General features: G+C 37.4%; 1 protein-coding gene across 1 annotated transcript in view; it reads left to right on the top strand.

Moving 5' to 3' along the window:
- SMG1 (SMG1 phosphatidylinositol 3-kinase-related kinase) overlaps positions 1 to 19,303 on the top strand; it is a 75,509-nt gene that overhangs the window by 9,999 nt on the left and 46,207 nt on the right. The window contains exons 3-7 of the mRNA XM_010570561.1: positions 5,976 to 6,139; positions 10,144 to 10,299; positions 15,603 to 15,739; positions 18,030 to 18,088; positions 18,850 to 19,063. Of these exons, the coding sequence (XP_010568863.1) occupies positions 5,976 to 6,139; positions 10,144 to 10,299; positions 15,603 to 15,739; positions 18,030 to 18,088; positions 18,850 to 19,063 (730 nt within the window). The remainder of the gene's footprint in view (positions 1 to 5,975; positions 6,140 to 10,143; positions 10,300 to 15,602; positions 15,740 to 18,029; positions 18,089 to 18,849; positions 19,064 to 19,303) is intronic.

Genomic DNA, 19,303 nt, shown 5'->3' with positions numbered 1-19,303 from the left:
GAGGTGTGTAACTGAGAGATCTGAAAGTTGATAACATAGAGATGTTTGAGGATGTTGCTGAAATTACCTGAGAATGGGTGGAGTCATGTAGGATGAAAGTTGGTAAGGCTTTTCCATCTCTTCAGGAATAGTTGAGAGAGAGGAGAGCACAAAGTGTGAGATAGATAGATATGTACACACGGGGGGAGAGAGAGAGAAACATAGTCTGTGATGTTGAAGGCAGCTTAGAGAACAAAATGCAGTATCAGTTGTGAGGTGCCATTGTGAAGAGGTCAATGGAAACCTTGGGAAAAGATTCAGTGGACTGTGTGTGTGAGATGCTGAACAGGAATGCATTCAGCTCTGAACTGGCAACAAGTAATTCTTGATCTCCTTTCACATCTGTGTGCATTGAATATGCTGGTAAGGTTGGGAAGGTGTGAGATCAAAGAGCTTTTTTGTTTTTTGGTAAAATGGGGGAGCCTAAGTTTGTAATGTGAAAGCCTTTGTTTTTAATGTGAAGATAGAGGAGAATGAGAGGTGAGAAAGATGAAAGAAGATGAAAGTGTGTCAGTGGGAAGCAAAAGGAACTTGGAGAGCAGATAGTCTTCCATACAGCAATAGCCATACTAGATCAGACCAGTGATTTAGCTAGCATAATATCCTGTATCCAAAAAGGGCTATCAAAAGATGCCTGTGGAAAAATAAGGACAGGATGCGTATATGTAATACATTTCCCTGACATTCTCTCCTAATGTCCATCACAGTACAGAAGGAAATTGGTGAGCTACTGTGTAAGAAGGGAGTGATGCAGAATCAAGAAGTGATTTGAAAAGCTACTGTGCAGGTAGCTGTCCAGCAGTGGAGATGGCAGAATTGCAGTAGGAAAATAGTTATTTCATTGTTATTTCACTAGTAGAAAACATGGCCACTTACACTCTCGTTGTGCTCTCTCAATGCAGGAGTAGAAACAAAAGTAGGCTTTGGGGTGGGCTCAGCCAGCCTTGGGCTTGGCAAGATGAACCAAGTGATGATAAAAGAGCATGGCAAAAGGCGGCTGTCATAGCTCTGCATGCCAGTGGAAGAAGGGTTGGAAAGGTCAGAAACTTGGTGGGAAGCTGTTGATTTGAATGGATACAGTGACTCCTAAGTTCTAAATGTTTTATTGATAAAGACTTTAAGTAATGAATTTATCTGCATTATAGCAAATAAACTTGGCAAATAGAACAAAGCAGCTAGTAAAATTGACTGACTTGAACAATAATACAACTCATACAGTAGAGTTGTCTCAGCATAAATCCTCCCTGTAGATCCTGTACTTGAAAATAAAATCAAATAGAATAATTAAGTGATTTTTGTCTCAAAATAATATCCATATGGCAGGGTTGTTCCGAAGGAGCTACAGATAATGAATAGTATACACCAGATTGTTGTAACAAGTTTCTTGGACAAAAATTCTTAAGGCTTCCATATAACTAAAGAAACATGATATATTTTTGATTGACCTATTTTTCTTTTTTCTAGTTAAAAAGTTGGTTTTTGTGGGTTTTTTTTGAAAAAGCCAGTTGTTCTCAGCCATGCTTTCTTAGTCATACAAATTAGCTAGTCAAATCATGCTGATACTTTTGATGGAATGAGATATGCACTTATTTTTGGAAAAGTCTAGCTTTCCTTTTGTATGTCCTTGGAGAAAAAATTAAGTGTCTGCTTTATTTAGGGGGAACTAGTGGCAATTTCTGCTTATTTAGGTGGGTGAACTATTTTCTTTTTCTGATGGATAAAGGCAGGTTAACAATCACCCTGCAGAAAACTGAATGCAATCTCTTCTGTATAAATGATGTTGCTATAACAGTGTATGCAGGAAATTGGTGCTGGTGGTTGTTGTGGTTTAACCCCAGCCAGCAACTAAGCACCCCGCAGCTGCTTGCTCACTTCCCCCCACCCCAGTGAGATGGGGGTGAGAATTGGGGAAAAAAAATAAAACTCATGGGTTGAGATAAGAATAATTAAATAGAACAGAAAGGAAGAAAATAATAATTATAATAATGACAATAATAAAAGGATTGGAACATACTAAACAAGTGATGCACAATGCAATTGCTCACCACTCGCTGACTGATGCCCAGTTAGTTCCCGAGCAGCAATCCCCCCCTAGGCCAACTCCCCCCAGTTTATATACATCACATGGTATGGAATACCCCTTTGGCCACTTTGGCTCGGCTGTCCTGGCTGTGTCCCCTCCCAACCTCTTGTGCCCCTCCAGCCTTCTTGCTGGCTGGGCATGAGAAGCTGAGAAATCCTTGACTTAGTCTAAACACTACTTAGAAACAACTGAAAACATCAGTGTGTTACCAACATTCTTCTCATGCTAAATCCAAAACATAACACTATACCAGCTACTAGAAAGAAAATTAACTCTATCCCAGCCGAAACCAGGACAGTGGTAAACAGGTAGTCTTCCATCCAGAACCAGGCACAGATGACAACTGTCATTGGAGCTCTTGAAGTACTTTGCTTAGTCTCCATCAATGAGCTTTTCAGGTGGAAATAAAACAGAGTAGTGTCTCATAAAGTGGCAAATATGCTTTTGAAGCTACATTGTAAGATAATCGTAGTCATGTTCATCCTTGCAATTTCCCATTCCAACTTTGTCTAATATCACATTTGTATTTGTACTTCTGCTTATCTGTTGCTAACATTGTATATTGTGATTTTATTAGTATACAACGTTTGTTCAGGTCTGGCAATGTCAGTGTATGTAACTGATAAATTTGTTGTTGCATAGACTTCTTTTGAAAGATGACGCTAAGCATTACGTCTGTCATGTAACCTACATCTGTTTGGCACAGTGCAATTAAAGTGGAAATACTGCCATGGGAGGGAAAGTGCCCTCCTGATATGCGGGCATGAGTCGAGGTAGCCCGGAGTACAGTTCTTCCCATTGCCTGGTGGAATGACTGCAGTGTACCGTAAAGGGCTGGAGGGAGGTGCAAAAAGTAATTATTTGTAAGACTTTGGCAAGTACCTGTCCATAGAGTGGCTGCGTTTTGAGTTCTAAGTGGTCGTCTTTCAAAGTCATGAGTACATTACTGACAGGAAAAACGGTATTTTTCAGAAACAGATTCGGAAATTAAATGTCTCTTCCTGCTTACGCAGACAGTGCTTCGCTGTGAGTTTGCACAGCAGTGTCCTATGTCACCCAGGCATCTGGGTTCCTCGGTAAGCGAGCACAGGTGTGGGTGACAGGTATTGGGGTTGCATACCCAGGTCTTCATGAGCCCACGCTACAGACTCCTAGAGTGCTGATGCAGGAGCCTACAGTACAATTCTTAAATTTGCTTCCCACGTGAGAAATGGTGTGCATCACAGAACAGCTAGAAATGCACAGGCACATGAGATGGTGGGCTCTGCTTCTAGTGTGAATCTTATTGCAAGCTTCTTTCAGTTCAAAATCCTCCTTCAAAGCAATATGGACCATAGCAGCCAGTTGGGTTACAGAACCTAGTTGTCTGGAAACAGTATCTTCCTATGATGCGTTTTTTTTCTCTGCCTCGTGAAGAATGGGCAGAAAGTGCTGGATATCTAAGCTACACATTTGTTGTAGTGGGAACAATGTTTTCAGTGGGAACTATTGTTTCTTAAATTGATACATACGAGAACAATTACATATTTTTAATAAAATTGTGCTCACCTTTTAGTTGGGTGATAAAGTGTGAACAAGTTAGCTTGCAGAAAGCCGTTCCCAAAGACAGAACAAAGCGAGTGTGTGGTTTTTCCCAGGGAAACAATAGGCTTATGTATTTTACCACAATGGAAAATTTTACAAAACATTCAAAGGCTGTGCTGCGGGAAGTGAGGTTAGCTGAGAACACGTGTAGTCCTTCAGCTGATTGGGATATGCAGAACAGTCTTAAAAATTGTACATTTAATCAGCTTGCTTTCAGACTTAAGAATTTCAGACTTAATGCTTGACAATTGGAGATGATACAGTCTATAGCACATCACCTTAAAAAAAGCAATGCTCTTCGGGGAGGTACGCTGTTAAGAACCCAACAGTACTTAAATTTACCAATTGAAAATTTGTCAGTCTGTTTCATTGAAAGGCTAAAATAATTTGAATCCTCTGTACTAAACTGCTGTTCCTCAAAGTCAGCTGAAAGTCTCCTGAGGTTTTAGGGCAGGGAGAAAATCTGGGGGCTCTGTAGCTGACTGGAAAATTTGCACATGGTGTCGGCATATTTAAAGTTCATACTATTTGAAGGTACAGTGCAGAACTTGTTCAACATAACTTAGGTGAATGATGAAGGTCCAGCTGTGTAAGTATTTCTACAATCCTAGTTGACTGTCATGAGCAAAGACTTTTAGTAAAGCTTTGCCTCTTGAGTTGCATAGCCTATTTTATAAAATAGTCCAAGCAAGTGCTCAACAAAGCAGTAGATGTGATGCCGCAGTGAATACTGAATGAGGAGAAGAGTCTTATAGTGTATATCTAAAGGTGAATTTGCTTAGAGAGCAAAAGGGAATAATATCTGCCAAGCAAACCTAGTGTCAACCTTTCACTGTGAGAATAGGGTAAAAGCACAATTTTCTGCTTTCGGACCCTGTTCCAAATTGATAGTATATTGTCTCTTAACATCCTCAAGAGAATAAATCATGTGTGTGGGGGTTCTTTAGTTACAGTTGTTTTTGCAAATATCAACTCTCATGGTATTACTCTTCCAGTTGTACTGAGGATGAGCTATATTTGAAAATAGCAAGCCTTCAGGACAGCTTAAGTAACAGCTGCTTTTCAAAAATTTTAGCTGTGTTTTTCCCCTTTGGCCTTGAGATGTATATAACTCCTTTTTCGTGAATTTGTCTCCTGGTTCTAATTGCAGTGTTCTCTTGAAAAGTAAAAATTAAAGACTTTTTCCCAAGAACATGTGGTGTTTATCCTTATGCAAATTGTAGCTAATTTACAGGAATGGAAAGGAATGATCTGTCCTGCTTTTTGTTAAATAATCAAATGAACTATCCAAACCTTAAAATAAAAATAGTAGATCTTTAGAGTTTGCTTAGGAAAAGCCCTCTGTAAGTAATTTGAATAGTGTGATTCGACATATACTTGAGTTGAACAAAATTCTGCTGATTTTTGTTTTGGATGGGTATTGTTTTACTGGTTTTAATGTAAAGCTTCCAGGATTGCTTGTAAGAATGCATTTAAGGTGATTGGTTGAATTTAGGTGCTGAAGTCTTGTGTGCACAAGTTCAGTATGTTAAAGTTACTGTATTCTTAAAAATGAAATCATTTAGTATGTCCAGTGAGAAGAGCTGATTTCATAATTTTCACCTTTTTCCTTAAAAGTTTATTCTGGGCTGTAAATCAGTTTTCTGATATGAGAGTGGCTTAAACAATGCGGATTTTTTAACTCGCTTTTTATCTGCAAACATTTATTCTAAAGGATAACAGCTCTTAATTTACATTCCAGGTTTTTCCACGGTAAAGGCTGTTTTCTTGTTTTGCAATTTTTGTTTTGCAAAAACTTAATATGCGATTCCTCTATTGAGTATCAGCTACATGCTAGTAACACCTCCATCTAATAAGTGGGTTTACATTGCTCAGTAAGACCCATAACATATTACATAAATGTTCATGTGTGGATTAGTAATGTCTTTCACAAATGGTAGACACTGTATTGCCTAGCTGTGGTATACACCTAGTTGTATTTTATTTTCACTTCTGGGAAGTAATTTCTCCTTATATAGGCATCCAACTGAAAAGAGACTTGAGAACATCCTGAGAAGAGGCACTGGCACACTAGAATGCATTTGCTTTGCATGTTTCTAATCCCAACCTGAATTTAAGGTCACTTTTTAAGAAGCAGGTTAGATGTACAACTTTTTTGACACAGGAAAATACATTTGGGATTGTCATTTAAATATGTTGCATTTATAAGTGAATGTGAATCCCACTCCTGTTATATCCCTGCATAAAAAAAATATTTTTCTCTTTATAGAACTGACAGTGCATCAGCTGACCAGGACAATTTAAAATACTCTTCATCCAGAGATCGGGGCAGTTCTGCCTCCTATGGATTACAACCCTCAAATTCAGCTGTGGTGTCTCGACAAAGACACGATGATATCAGAGTCCACACTGACATACAGAATGAAGAAAAAGGTATACAGATTGCTGTTTCATGTGTAAAATTGTGAGGGGACATTCAGAGAAAGGCAGTAAACTTGAAATGGTAGAGAATTTTTTTTTCCTTTTCGAAAAAAAGGCAGTGAACTGATACAACTCATTGCCACAATATCACTGTGTTGAGAGATTTATCAGGGGTCAAAGAAATGTTGTGGTTGATATGAATAGTGAGAAAAATATGCAGTTGCATTAGGAGAAGAATGTAAGAGAAGACTTAATGCATTAACAGAATAAGCATGTTTTTCTAAAGAATAGTATTCTGGATGTGTCTGGTCTGCAAGTTGTAACTTCTTCCTGAATACTGTCTGGTGCTTCTGGTATTGAAAATGGACTGCCTGATTAAATGGGCTACTAATCTGATATATTACCTATTGCAGCTTTACTGCAGCTAACTGGAATCTTTGGGAATCAAATCTATATTTTGTCATTAATGAGGATTTGTACTTCTATGTGCCTCAGTCTGACTTAATCTAAATCATGTGATGTATGGTTCATACAATTTTATGGGTTTATTTGAGAATTTTCTACTTTCTGTAGAAGATAGCTAAAAATTCAGAATCGTATCTTTTTCATCTTTATGGAAAAGAAATCTGTATTCTGATTTCTTTTTTTTTTTTTTTTGATTGCCAAATACAGGTATCACATAGGAGGGTTTTTACTTGCAGAGTCACTTTTTAGACTATGTAAATTTTCTTCAGGCAGGCCAGACTCAAAAAAATCTCACAGGAATATTAGTGTGGGAGTTTTTGTTCAGGAACCTAAAAAGCATTCACACACCCCCTACTTCTCTGCCCTGTAACTGTCTGTAAAGACTTGCTACATGTTAGGGGAAGTTACAGCTGGGTGTACTGATGCAAATTTATTTTTTTTATAAGTAGTAGGTACTGTTACTAGGAGGCAGGAGTATGAAACAGGTATATGTTTATCTGCATACCTTGAGAACCTTAAGATTTGTTAATTTTAACAGCAAAACTGCTTAGAAAGTGAGTATGTTTGGCAGTGTGTCTACTAACATGGAGAGTTTTACTGTGTTTCACATAGACTAGCATGGTAGGTTATTCTTATACTTTGAAGTGTGCTAGTATTTAAAGAATGTATTGGCAGCATAGTGAAATAGTAAATTTCAGACAAATTCAGTAAGGTAGTTTGTGAAGTTGCTGGGAAAGTGCCATTTGAAAAGAAAAATGCAACTCTCCCTCAAGTACTTTATCTTACAGGGCATGTCTCTGCTAGCTCAGCACTTTAACCATGCTATTTTGTTCAGGTGTGACTTGAAAAGAGATGATTAGGGTATTCTGTACTACAAAACCAAATTCCAAGTGTCTCTAGTTCTAGTTTTTGGAGAAATTTGCAAGCTTACAGGTGCAGAATAGTTTCTTTGTTTACTAATTAAATTATTTTCAATTAATCTGTTGGAGTCTGCCAGCATGGAATTTTCATTTTAAGAATTTCTAACTTTTCTATCCTGGATAGCCATATGTCATAAGTACCTAGAATCCCTGAGAAAATATTCCACATGCCTCCCTGCGCCCCCCCCCAGTTTCTGGTGTTGATAATAAAAATGACTTCCAACTTGATAATTTCTGGAAGTTGTTTAGGTTGAGAACCTCCAAGGATGGGAGGTTCTGCAGCCTCCCTTAGCAGCCTGTTTAGTGCTTTACCACTCTCCTAGTAATAATTGTTTTCTCATATCCACTTTGAATTTCCCTTGCTCAACTTATGAATGTTGACTCCTGTCCTTTTGCTCTGCATCTGTAAGATTAGTCTGGCTGTCCTTTTTTTTTTTTTTTTTTTTAAATAACCCTTCACGTTAACTAGTGGAAGACTGCAATTAGATGCCCCCCCTTTGTTTTCTCTTCTTTATTTTATAAAACAAGACAGGGGAGTTGGAAGATTAAGTTTTTAAAATTAAATAGAAGACTCTTGGGTTTTTACTTATAAATGAGATGTTCTCCCTTACTGCAACACTTCCCTCTCTTTTGGTTTATAACTAGGATGCGCTCAGGGTCCTTACTGCTAAAAAGATACTGCACTAGTATTTGTATGTCATGGTATCTACATATTTATGCTAAAATTAATAACAGTGACATAGCTGATCATATTCTTACTTGGTCTCAGATTTAACACTTAAAGAGAAATGAATAGAATTTGTATATATTAGGATTTTAAAAAACTTTTCAGGCCAGGAGATAACTGAAGAGAGTTATAACGTAGTATTTACAGCCTTATTGCCAAAAAACACTGATTGCCCTGCTGTTTTTTAATTACTCTAAATGACAATTTGTTTCATATTGTTACCAAAGATGTACTGTCTGTCTGTCAAGTGGGAGAATACAGGTTTGTGTTTATTCATTTAAAATAATGTCAGATACGCTGTAGTAAATACTACATGCCTTTGCAGACAACCAAAAAAGCTGGGATATTTTGTGTGCTAGTGGGAAAGTATGAAATAACTTCCAAGAACTCCAACAGTATATGGTAGTATGTCTGGTTTTGATAGCTGATGTTTGTGGTCGGAGTACATGATCTCTGATATCTTTGGTTAAACTAATTTCTTTGTTGCTTTGAATTTTAGTGATACACTTCTGTTTAGTCATAAATAAAATTATTGCTGTTAGAAGTAATTTCTTTCATAGGACAGTGTTGCTTTGTTACGACAAGATAACGTTAAGGTGGCATACATGCTAGTTTGTTTTTAAAAATTGTATTTAATGTTGTAAATCCAAGTATACACGAATTATCTTTACTGTAATTGTAATTAACTAATTAGAACTGAGACTTTGCACAGGATTTTCTGTAATGGTTGGGTAGTCCCATGTGTATAGAAATACACAAACTTTTACTGGTAGTTCACAGCTTCTTTTTATCAAAAGCTTTGCCTTCAAGATGACATTCTTTACATCTAGTAAGGTCCAGATTCACCTGATGTTTGAACTTATCTTTTTATCATCCTGTAGTCTTGGTAAGCTGCCTCTTTTTATGGAGAGCCACCTCTCCTTCTCCCCAGGCTTTCTTTTATACACTAGTGCAGGTGGAATTGTGGAAATACCTTTTCTGAAAGAAATCTTGCATATCTTTCGTTTTTCTGGGTTTAATTTTATTAGTTGATTCTTCCCTGTCTCAGGCAGAAGGCACTTTAGAAAGCTGCCTGCACAGCTGCCTCGAAAGTGAGCTCTGATACACTGAGTGAAGTATTGGGCAGGCTCGGGACAGTTTCACTTCTCCACACTACTGCAGATGAAGAACCTGCCCATCAAAGCGGTGTCACAAACTGGAAAAATCTTTAGTTTCAACTTTTGAGTATGTAAATTCTTGTGGATCTAGGAGTAAAAACAATTGAATTACTCAAAATGACACTTTTATTTCCATTTTGTATTGTTAACAAAGAGGTACCGTGTGTATCTCAAGTGGGAGAACGTAGGATTGAGTTTAATTTAAGATAATGTCAGTATTAGTGTGTGAAAATACTGACTGTTGTATATTTAGGGAGAGCTGTTCAATCTGTACATATTTTTAAAAGCCACAGATTATTTATATTTCTCCCTTTTTTTTTGCCATTTTACTGAGCCTGTGTGGTAGATTTATAACAAAAACAGTGGAAATTTGATGTGCATAATCAAGGAGCAAGTGAATGTATCTAGCCATGTGTACTAGCAGTTTGACATGAAGGGCCTTGTAAAATACAGGGTCAAAAGTAATAAGAAAACCCCAAATGCAACAAAATCGATGTTAAACTTCACTGTAATAGAGATTTTTTTCATAGGCTTCAAAAGAAGACTGATGAGATTCTGAATATGTGACCTGGAAACTTACAGGGCATAGCAAAACATTTTTGCATGTGAAAGTGAAAAAGGAAGCTAAAGAAGGTGGTAGAGGATAGGGCTACTAATTTGCATATGAATTGAATAACTCATAACATACTATGTTACTAAATATATGGTCTGATAGCCTGTCTTAATCTCACATTGTTTTTTCCACAGGTGGCTACAGTGTCAATGGAGGATCTGGGGAAAATACTTATGGTCGGAAGTCGTTGGGGCAAGAGCTGAGAGTTAACAATGTGACCAATCCTGATTTTACCAGTGTTCCGCATGGGAATCGTGCTTTAGCCACAAAAGACATGAGGAAATCACAGGGTAAGGATACCACAGATTTTCAGGAAAAGAGGATCTCTTTTGGCAACCTCTCTTGTGTTCAGAATATGAAAAGTTTGCTATGATTAGGCAATCTATATAGATTTGATTTTTTTTTTATGATACATGATTAGATGATGTTGATGGAAACTGTCATCTTGTATTTATACTGTTCCCTCCATTGAGAGTTCCTCCATAGGTTAGGCAGATCTCTTGACTATATGGCTTATGCTGTCAATCTTTCAATTTCCTTTAAATAGCTTTTGAACCCTTATTCAGGTTAGCCAAATTTGGCAAAGAGATCAAGGGCTCCAAGAAGGAGAATTTGCTCTTAGATTTGTTGAAAATTGATGCCTGAGTAAAAGGTTGTTAATTAACGAGTCCCTAGTGAGGGAAAACCTGCAACAGTGAGCTCAACTGTTATCTGTTCTCACTGGCCTGCAGGTCAACTAGTCATCACATAATACCAGCTGATTAGTCAGTAGATGTGAACTCCTGAATCAGCCACAATTCATGCTCCCTCTTGCTCAGCTGAGGATTAGAGGCCAGGGAGGGTCTGGAGGCATCATAAGAATATGGGTAAGGTCTTGGGAGATGCAGCGAGAGGAAAGCTGGAGTTGCAAGAGGCTGCAAGAATGCTGGACATGTGTTTTTGAGAAAGAAGTCTTAACTTTTCCCACTATCTGGGTTTAACTCATAGTTTTTTTTTAAAAAGAATGTTATTCCAAGGACTTTTGAATGAAAATAGAAACTTTGTTATGACTAAGTGCTGTCATTTATTGCATCATTTAGTACAAGTGGTAGTTGAGCCAGTGATGAAAACTGTGGCTGCTTTATGCCAGGCACATTATAAACATACGAGGACACGGTGTTTCTCCTCGGGGATTTATATTTCAGAGGTGGCAAAAGGTGGAAGAAGGAAGTTCAGTGTGCTTTGTGGTGGAAGTGGTGACATGACTGTTGCAAAAGCCTGATCTTTGGAATGGGTTAAACTCAAACTTTATAGTCCCATTCTGGTGTCTTGATATAAAAATTATACAGTCCTTTTAGTGTTTTAAATTATGTCTATGTAGAGGAAATAGAGAATTGTCTAACAGAGAACTCTGTAAATAATCCTGGTAGTGGGCTTGTGTGTGAATTTATTGTTAGTACTGGCAGAAAAATTCAGACTGTTCTCTTAGGTACGTGAGCACCTCTTTAATCCTTAAAATGTTAGGGACTGTAATTTCAGATGACTGAAGTTGCTGCCTATGACTTGTATGCTTCTGTGTGTATTCTGTCCTCTAGATGTCAGATTTCAAGAGTTTCTCCTTTTTAACTGGGCTGTCTTTGTGATTGTAGGTTTCAGCAAGTCATTTTGATTTTTCATATCTTCTTCAAAATACAGTGGGATTGTGTTGCAACAGGATCTTATTTTTTAAATTCTTATATATTTTCTTGTCTATTAGTGTGTGCATTAAGCAATTTTTAAAACCGTTGTCTTCTGTGAGTGAGTTAGCATGTGGCTGAGACCTTGCTGATTTTTTGCAGAGTGGAAGTCATACAAGAGTTCACTAACTAGTGCTTTGATTAGTATAGTTTCAGTCATGCTCTTGATTAGTTTATTCTTTTTTTTTTTAAATTATTTTTACGTTATGATTATGGCTCAACAGACAGCTACACTTACTCTCTCAGGGAGTAATGCCAGTGTTCATCAGATATTAACTGAATAAAACCAAAGCTGCTTTTAGTATAGAGTTTGGAACAGTACGTCTTGTTCTAGCAGCAGTTAAATGTATGTCTCATACCAGTAACCTTGGTGGTGGTAGTTTTATTTATACAGTTATGGTTTTAGGATATTTTTTTTTTGTACGTAAACAGCACAACCGTATTTCAAAATAAACTACAGTTTTCCATGAAGAGATTACAAGCAAAAAGATAGACACAGAGAAGACAACACTAAAAAGTTGCAAGTTGTGGATTTAATTAATTCAAGGCTTATACTTACTGTTGACTTTTCATCTAACACTGAAGAGTCAACCAGCATTTTTTGGGAAAGCAGGGGGGACTTTTTTAGGGACCTTGCAAAGATCTAGAATACCTTTATTTTTACTAAATAACTTTTTATAATTTTCAGTGTTTTCCAAACCACTGCATCCTGGTTTGCCCTTCAAGAGCAGTATCTAGTGACCCAACCCAGCTGTGCTGGTGTAGCTTCCCATGTGCTTGCTGAGTGGCAGAGATCAGTGCAAATTGGGAGCAACGGAAGAGAAGTGATGTGTACTGTGCGTTCCTTGTCTGGGTTATTGTTGGTAGAGTGCAGCTGTAGGAATATTGTAGAACAGACTTTTTCTCATGAGGCACATCTGTTGTCTTGGAAAGGACTGTATTATGGGGTGGCCAATGCATTGAATTATTCAAGGACAGATTCAAATTGCTGTTTTGAGAGGCTTTGTATGTAGACAGTCTAATAGTGAAATAAATGTGTGTAGATTTGGTTCAGCTTAAGCTTTCAAGATACATTCAGTAATGTAGAATGCAGTACTTTCCTAGCAGAAGAGTTTTCATGTGGAATTATTCATGAATAGCAGTTGCACTTTTTATTTTGTGTACCGTAGTCTGTGTTAATTTCCATTGTAACCAAGCTTTAAAATAAATTTCATTCTTCTTTGTGTATGTTTTGTTTCCAAACTAGTCCATTTGAACTTGCAAAAATTTTTTTTTTTCCCTGATCTGGTGACCTTCTACTACTGCCCAGGTTTTAAAGAAAATGGTAAATGTGGTACACCCCCAGGCAGGCTGCATTCTTCCTAGTAGTCCTTTTCTTTCTTCTCTAGGGCTGATCAAATTTTTTGGGTGGGTAATTGCGCTAGGTCCATCTTTCTGAAGTTTGGCTATGTATTGACCATTGGCAGGCAAGCCTTGGACTACAGCTGCTAGCTCAACTCTGGGCAGAAATACAAAGAGATCTTCAGATGCAAGTGATCATCTAGCAGGGATTGTAGTTATTAGCCTGACACCATCACCCAGGAAGACCTCAGATAATGCTTCAGAAGGTGTCTTTGCTGATCATGATTCCTTGTATGTTTCTCACCAGATATGTGACTTTTTGTCCACTACTAAAGGCTGTGGTTTCCACATAAAGCAAGGGAAAAGAATCTTAATTCTTCCAAAATGGACATGTATGCTTTAATCTTTTGTAAAATCAGTAACATGTTAAAACAAGTCCTCTTCATGCCTGTCAGATAACATCTCAACATGTCTTGTGTATTGTGCTAGCTAGGAACAAAACGTAGATTTGATCCTTCAGACTCTTATTGCTATTTTAATGTTTGCTAAGCCTGCCTAATCCTTCAGAATTTCAGCTATCTTCAAAATTAATTACTTAAACTGATGTCTGGCAAGAAACAGATTATCAAAGCCTATTGTATTCATACTCTCTTAAAATTCAAAAAAATAAAGACATGAAAATAAGGTTGAGAATATTCTTCATGACTGTAATACGGAAGACATGCTCTCCTGTAGGTGATGTCATGATCTATAAGAGTTACTGGCCTGTGGGTGGGTTCATAGGATTCTGTGATACACAAGGACACGAAGGTTTTTGTTTCTTGCATTTCTTTATTACAAGTTACTACAAATTACCACTAGTAAAGCAAGTATGTACTTCTGATTAATTACTTATATGCACACCTGTATATACTATTCAAAATGTTACTGGTACAGCACTTGCCAAACTTCTCCCAGGAGTGGGGCCAACTGATGGCAGACAAAGTCCCACTTCAAAGATGATCTGCGTCTTGGAGCCTGCAGTCAGTCAGGTGTCCCCAGTGAGGTCCGATCTGTCCAGGAGGTCTCACGTAGCCAAGTCTCTTTGCAGGGGGAGCTTTCATAGAGAAGCTCCATTTTGGGTAGAAAGCAAGTTATTTTTATATTGTTAGAGATGTAAGGGAGCGTAGGATGCAACCACCTGGAGCCACCAGTAGCTTTTACTAACAACTGTTTTCCATCTGGAACAGCCAATAGATGATGCTGTCTTCTATTTTCTGACCAATGTTTGCTTTCCCAGTCAGTTTTTCCTGCTGGAGCAGCCAATAGCTTTCCCAGGATGTTTTCCACTGTTACAGTCTATTTTTCACCTTTCCAGACAATAAGTTTGTTGTTGCAGTTTCTTGGTTTTGCACTTATCAAAGGTATCTTGGGTTGTCTCAGGTTCTTAGGTACCCAGCTGCCCTTCAGGAATGCTCGAGGTTCCCAGGCTGGGTTCTCAGCCTAGCAGTTCACAGGCTGGTACACATCTTCTGTCAGTATTTTTCCATTACAACCTTCCCATTATAACCAGGTTGCCTTTATGGCTGCTCCCATCAGGTGACTGATATGTAACATACCAGAGAAAAAAGCTGTCTGTAGTTGTCTTGGGTGTTCTTATAAGAGTCATGGTGACTAAGAAAACCTCATCATTCCGTGAGGATTCCACAAATCCTCTAATTTTCATCACCATGAGACATCTAATGTTAAACTTTTCAAAAGAAACTTTGTTTACTTTCTGCAAGTGAAGGAAATGAATTCTTCATATGAATTCATTGTAATTTGTACCTAAATCAGGTAAACTGAGTTGTGACCTTCACTGGTATCAATAGTGCTATTGGTCAACTTAAATTAAATGTTTTCTTGGGAAGATGCTAATTCTCCTGTATTATGATCCACTTTAATCAATAGCCGCTGTACCTCTGCACAGTGTATACTTTTGTTCTTCAATAGAGGAAAAGTATATCTCTCTTCCTTTTCAAAGCAGAACCCTGCTAGCTATCAGAGGACTACTCATAATTTTTCTTCTTGTGCCAAAATGATAGAGAAAATCTTGTTTCTTGGTAGTTGCTTGAGCTTAAATCTGGTTCTTTGCTACAAGAAGCAGCTTTTTTTTTCCACCAGGTTTACTTGAAGTATTTGTTGAATTATTTTTGTTTATATATTCAGTCAGAAGTCTGATTTAACCTTAACACACCCCTTTTTTTAGTTCAATTTATGTAGAAGGGAACTAAATCCAGGTTTTTGTGTAGAAGTAAAACAGTTCTGCTTAGTTCTGAATGAGTTCTACCCAGGTACTGGGCTGTCCACTGGAAGAAATGAAATATTTTGGTAGTTAAATTACATTTTACATTTCATTTTCCTCATGTCAGCTTTCAAACAAATCAGGATTTTTTTTCACTTTTTTCTCAAATTACTGTTATGACTTATTGAGTCCACAAATACACATTTCAGCCAATACAGATATTATTGATCAAATGCTGTAGAGAAAAGAAATAATTGCCTTTTCTTTTTTTCAGAGCGATCGTTGTCTTATTCTGATGAGTCTCGACTGTCAAATCTTCTTCGGAGGATTACTCGGGAAGACGACAGAGACCGAAGACTGGCTACTGTAAAGCAATTGAAAGAATTCATTCAGCAACCAGAAAACAAACTGGTTAGTAATTTTTACTTTTTCCATAGCACCAGAGTATTTCTCGTTTTATAAAACTGTCTTTTTAAAAATCTGAGTATTGGGATATATCTGCAAGGAATATCTTACATACAAGGAATTTCCTTCTGTGTGAAGGGAAAGTGTATTCCTGGATTGCCTGTCCTTTTTCTGCCATTCAGGAATTTTTTTATTGCTTGATTACTTATGATGTATTGCCTTAAAGCAAACTACTGAATGTGTGAGCTGTAGGAATAAATATGGCATGCATGTGGGTTTTTGTTTCCCTGGTCTTAGCAATATCCTCTGGATCCTTCAGCAAGGAAATAGAGGAAAAAGGAAGTAAAACATGTTGTTGTCTTGTTCAAGAACTGTTTCTGTATTTTAAATTAAAAATGAGCTGTTCACAAGACTGTATAAATATCAGCATATCTTAGAGTTACTCAGCTTTCTAGCTAAACACCTTTGTATGTGGATTCCCATTTATGGGAAGAGAACAAAGTATGTCTTTGTTTTCATTACATCTTCGGGTTTTTTAATGGGTTGTTGAACTGTCTAATATCCTCAAGTGTTTCTTAAGGACTGGGGTAGGGGGGCCTATCCCACTGTGGGTATACCTTTTTAATACTACTTATTTTCAAGTGAAGTATTAAGAGTATTTTGTCTGACACATCTCTCCCACTGTTTTGGAGAGCTTAGGAGTTCTCCAAGTATTGAAAAAGCAGGAAGTGGTGGTTTAATACCCTGACACTCATTTACAGGCAGTGCTGTGATATTTCAGTTGTGGGTTATGTGTCTATCCATATTTATAAGAAGTTGGTTCATTCTCTCATTATATATTAATTAACCAGTGGTAATTGTGCTCTTTTCCAAAAGGCGTGACACTTAAACATTGAGACTTTTCTATTCTGTGCACCTCGGTATAAGCAGACCATGTGCAAGCTTAGCTACTACTTCAGCTTTCCTCAAACAAAACCCTTGTTAATAAAAGGGTTTGGGGAGTAAACGCTTTCCAGAATTATTCTGTAGGGTGGTTTATTACTTCCATTATTCTCAATGCGTTTTTTCTCCAGTTATTTTTGTAACTGCATTTTATTTAGGTTTGTTGGTATCTCAGAATGTATTGGAATTGCCATTCTAATATCTAACTTGGTGGCAAACTTTGTACTTGTTAGTGGTCAGAATGTTAAAAGTTTGTCACTGAGAAACTTTTCTTTAAACTTCTCCCAGCTCGCTAATGAGAACAAGATCAGATGTCAAGTGATATCCATGATGTCAAGCCTAAAACTTTATAATGGACAGTGTTTAACCTAGCAGTAGCTCCTGCAGTTCTTGACACTATTAAGTGTAGTTTAACAGAGTTCTCTTCGTTCTTAGGGTTGAAATGTGTGTTCGACAAAGGTAAAGTAGTAAAAGTCACTAGGCAGTGGCATTGACATATAATGGCATCGTGCTGCAGCTTCTAAATTGTATAGATGCCTTCTCCTGTCTCTTTTGTAGCCTCTTTTGCAGATACCAGCACATTTTTAAAATGTCCTTGTGAGTTCTGAGGGGCCAAGCATGTGGTCCTCTTTCCCTTATTCCCACCCCCAAAAGAGTGATGTTGCTCAAAACTTAACAACAAAAACTAGATAACATTCACTGTGTTAAAGATTAATAACTTTCTAAAGATAAGAGGAAAAACCTTTTTATTAACTCATTGAGAAAACTTCTTGTAAATAGCTTATACAGTTGCAGCTAATGCATTATTTTGCAACTCAACTCACTAATTTTTTTAGTGCATATTAGGAAAACAAGTATTTCTGGTTCTGTTTACTGGGAAGCAGTGGTTCATCAATAATGTTTCATCCCCCAAAATAATAATCCATTTCTCTGCAAGTCAGGATTGCCTAAGAAGAAATTTTAATACTTCAGATTGTATTAAATATTCTGCTGATGCAATTCACTATTAGCATAGGAGACTAGGTCTTCGGTAGATGCTACTGATGAGCTGTATGGTGAGTCTTACATTTGTGATGTAATGTTATCAGCAGAAACTAAACTTAGAACAAATCTTGATAGCAGGCTGCCAGTGTATTTTTGTGGCTACTGTAAATAAATATGAAATATAACATGTAGGATAATATTGCAGTATTGCTTAATATAGTTCATCGCAGTCTGCAGTGGCCATGGAAAGCATAATAGCATTCTATTAGCAAACAGAATTGGTAGTGGTGTTTTTAATGTGGTTGTAAACAGGACCTAGTTTGCAGAAGTTACTGTACCATTATGCTTGTGCCTTTTATGTATCTTACAGGTACTAGTTAAACAACTGGATAATATCCTGACTGCCATTCACGATGTACTCAATGAAAGGTAAGCTGGAAAACTAAGCAGTTTGAAGTCTTTAAAGAGGAAAAATAATGACAGTGTTAGGTTTGGATTTCAGTATAGAAATGGAATGGAGGGGGGAAAGGTTGAAAGAAATGCATTCACTAATTTTGCATGGGTGTGACACTGACAAGAGGATGGGACTGGAGGAGAGTGAAGACCCTCGTAGGCCCATCAACAATACTGCTAAACTATCTAGAGTGCACTTGACATAGAGAGAATTTGAATGCACAAGTGTGGCTTTTATGTTGTAGGTAATATGGAGTCTGTCTCAGCTATGTTTAATCACCTTGGTGTAGTCGTGTGCTGCTGTGGTTGTTTAGCTTGCAAATTGAACTTAAGTTTTTTACAACCTGATCTAATTCATTTACATCCAGCTAAGAGCATATGTAGAGAGAACTCAGGTGTGGGGGGGCTTTCTGGTGTTTAGTTTAGTGTTATTACCCAAAGTCAGCTGTATGTTAAGAATTTTCTTTCTTGGATAGTGTGTTGCAAGTAGAGCGGCCTGTTTATTGCATACTTTTATTCAAGTTTATTTATTCCATAGAAATAATATTTCATAGAATTTTTCCGATTATTAATTTTTATTTTAGCTTCCTCACTGCTGCCATTAAGTAGGAGAGAAGCAGCTTGATTCGTGCATATATTTTTCTGCTTTAGAAAATGTTTTAATTTGTTCATGGTTTCTTCTGTTCTGCTCTCATGTCTGGAGATTGCATGTTTCTTTTTTCTCCCCCAAAATACAGTAGCAAATTGCTTCAAGAACTGAGACAGGAAGGAGCTTGCTGTCTTGGCCTTCTTTGTGCTTCTCTGAGCTATGAGGCTGAGAAGATCTTTAAATGGATTTTTAGCAAATTCAGCTCATCCACAAAAGATGAAGTTAAACTTCTTTATTTGTGTGCAACCTACAAAGCACTAGAGACTGTAGGAGAAAAGAAAGCCTTTTCATCTTTAATGCAGGTAAGACTACAAGTTAAAACAGGATTATTAACGATTTTTTTCAGTGCAGTGCTTGAATCAACTTTTTAAACTGAAATGAACCATTAAGTACTGCTATGTTGAATGAATAAATAAATATAATGTAGAGGGTTGACCCTGACTGGATGCCATGTGCCCACCAATGCTGCTCTATCACTTCTGCCCTCAGCTGGACAGGGGAGAGAAAATATAACAGAAGGTTTGTAGGTTGAGATAAGGACA

This window comes from Haliaeetus leucocephalus, unplaced genomic scaffold (genome assembly GCF_000737465.1).
Source record: "Haliaeetus leucocephalus isolate CR32 unplaced genomic scaffold, Haliaeetus_leucocephalus-4.0 Scaffold295, whole genome shotgun sequence".
In the NCBI taxonomy this organism is placed as follows: Eukaryota; Metazoa; Chordata; class Aves; order Accipitriformes; family Accipitridae; genus Haliaeetus; species Haliaeetus leucocephalus.
This window is presented reverse-complemented; position numbering and strand designations above follow the sequence as displayed.